Source organism: Dendrobium catenatum, unplaced genomic scaffold (genome assembly GCF_001605985.2).
Source record: "Dendrobium catenatum unplaced genomic scaffold, ASM160598v2 fragScaff_scaffold_621, whole genome shotgun sequence".
NCBI lineage: Eukaryota > Viridiplantae > Streptophyta > Magnoliopsida > Asparagales > Orchidaceae > Dendrobium > Dendrobium catenatum.
The window spans coordinates 16,888,748-16,891,183 of NW_021319083.1; the positions used below are offsets into that span (position 1 = coordinate 16,888,748).

General features: G+C 37.6%; 1 protein-coding gene across 1 annotated transcript in view; it reads right to left on the reverse strand.

Moving 5' to 3' along the window:
- LOC110116373 (uncharacterized mitochondrial protein AtMg00810-like) overlaps positions 1-1,175 on the reverse strand; it is a 3,354-nt gene extending 2,179 nt beyond the window's left edge. The window contains exon 1 of the mRNA XM_020849915.1: positions 1,016-1,175. Coding sequence (XP_020705574.1) covers positions 1,016-1,175 — 160 coding nt within the window. The remainder of the gene's footprint in view (positions 1-1,015) is intronic.
- Positions 1,176-2,436: the final 1,261 nt, after the last annotated feature.

Below are 2,436 nucleotides of genomic sequence, written 5' to 3' on the forward strand. Positions count from 1 at the left end.
AGATAATAAAAGTCCTTACAAACGTACACAGTGCAATAGAGGATGAATGTGACACACTAGCTATATGCAAAAGCAATGAGCATGTGATAAATACAAGCATCTACGAGCTACTATAGGAGATTTTTTAGTGCACGATATCTCGTCTACAAGAAGCAGCGGGTGACCCATAGGGAGAATAGCATTGTGGGATCAAGGGAGTAAGAGAGAGAGTTTACAAATGGAAACTTTGACCAACATCTATCTTATTCCTCCATGAGTCAAGGCTTTACTTGAGGGAAACTCCAGAAGAATCTCTTGGAGTCAAAGAGCCACTAGCTACTCTGCCACACCATTGGTAAAAGGGATTCAACTACTCTGCCTCACCGGGTTAGTGGAAGAGATTTTTGTAAGGACTTCTTTGTGTTGCTATGGGAGGAAAAGAAGAGAGACACTAAAGAGTTTGTTCAATACCCAAAGAGGAGGACTCCAAGGAATTAAAGTAGGTCAAGTTGACTGAACCACTATAAAATTATGGTGTGCTTGTTCTTTATTTTTCACAATATATTCTCTTGCATATTTATTTCATGCAATCTAGTTTGTGTTGTGATTATTGAGATGCAAAACTTGTGATTTATTAAGGTAAAATTTTAGTTGAAAATAAAATAAAATCAAAAAAGAAAAAGAACAAAAAATATATATTTATTTTTCTTAAAAAAATACAAAAGATAAAAAAAAGAATTTTTGTTTCATTATTCATTTCTGCATTAAGAAAATTTGATTTTAATTTTAAGTTGTAAATTTGGTTTAAACACTATAGGAAATTCAAGCATTACCGGCGGTCCTATAGCCACCGGTATTACTGGCGGTTCAACCAGTGGTCTAACCACCGATATTGACCGCGGTAATAAACCACCACCGGAATTAGTGGCAGTATAATATCCCCTGACAAGGGCGCCGATTTTATGTTAAGGCCGTCAGTTTTTAGTGATTTTTTTTGCTGTCCAAAATGCTGGAAATGGCCTTAATTTTGGCCAACCCAAGCCTTCCTCTTCATTTCTTTGGTTTCTCTTTTGCTGCGCCCCCATTCTCCGGCCGCTCACGATCACGCCTCCGAGTGACTGTGAAAGAATCCGGCCGCCGACAACCTCTCCCTGGACGGCTATCTTGCCCCCACTCCAACAGCTGAGCATGCCCATATTCTACATGCGAAAGTTGTCGATCAGCAACAATTCTAAACCAAATATAGGTTTGTTTTTTTTTTCTTTCTCAAATTTACAATAGGTGGTTTGAATAAGTATTTTCCTATTTCAATTGGATTAAATCAAGGATCAGCATTAAGCCCATATCTTTTTGCTTTAGTCATGAATGTTCTCAATAGACATTTACATGAGGATTTACCTTTGTGTTTGCTTTTTGCTTGTGATATTGTTCTTGTTGATAACACTAGGGAGGGAGTTCAAGTTAAACTTGAATTATGGAGGTCAACCTTAGAGTCTATACCTTGGTGTTTTCTTTTTGCTCATGATATTCTTTTTATTGATAAGACTATAGAGGGAGTTCAAGGTAAACTTGAATTATGGAGGTCAACAAGCTTAGAGTCTATACTTTTGTGTTTGCTTTTCCTTAGAGGATGTACCTTTGTGTTTGCTTTTTGCTCATGATATTCTTCTTATTGATAAGAGTATAGAGGGAGTTCAAGGTAAACTTGAATTATGGAGGTCAACCTTAGAGTCTTTACCTTGGTGTTTACTTTTTGCTTATGATATTCTTCTTATTGATAAGACTAGAGAGGAAGTTCAAGGTAAACTTGAATTATGGAGGTCAACCTTAGAGGATGTACCTTTGTGTTTGCTTGTTGCTCATGATATTCTTCTTGTTGATAAGACTAGAGAGGGAGTTCTAAGTAAACTTGAATTATGGAGGTTAACCTTAGAATCTATACCTTGGTGTTTGCTTTTTGTTTATGATATTCTTCTTGTTGATAAGACTAGAGAGGGAGTTCAAGGTAAACTTGAATTATGGAGGTCAACCTTAGAGGATGTACCTTTGTGTTTGCTTGTTGCTCATGATATTATTCTTGTTGATAAGACTAGAGAGGGTGTTCAATATAAACTTAAATTATGGAGGTCAACCTTAGAGTTTATACCTTGGTGTTTACTTTTTTTTTCATGATATTCTTCTTGTTGATAAGACTAGAGAGTTAGTTTAAGATAAACCTAAACAGGCTGATGAAAGTGAGGGGTAGAGATCAGTTCCACTAATGATACCATCACCACCACCACCCAGAGTAGTGAGAGGCAGAGATTAGTTCTACCAATGATACCATCACCACCACCATGCAGGAGTCAGTAGCAGTCCCCCAGTGAGCAGTGCCAGGGCCAGTTAGATCCACCTATTATTGGTGTACCACCACCCTTTCCTAAGTACTTCCCTCCTGCGTCGATAAGTCCTTTTCCC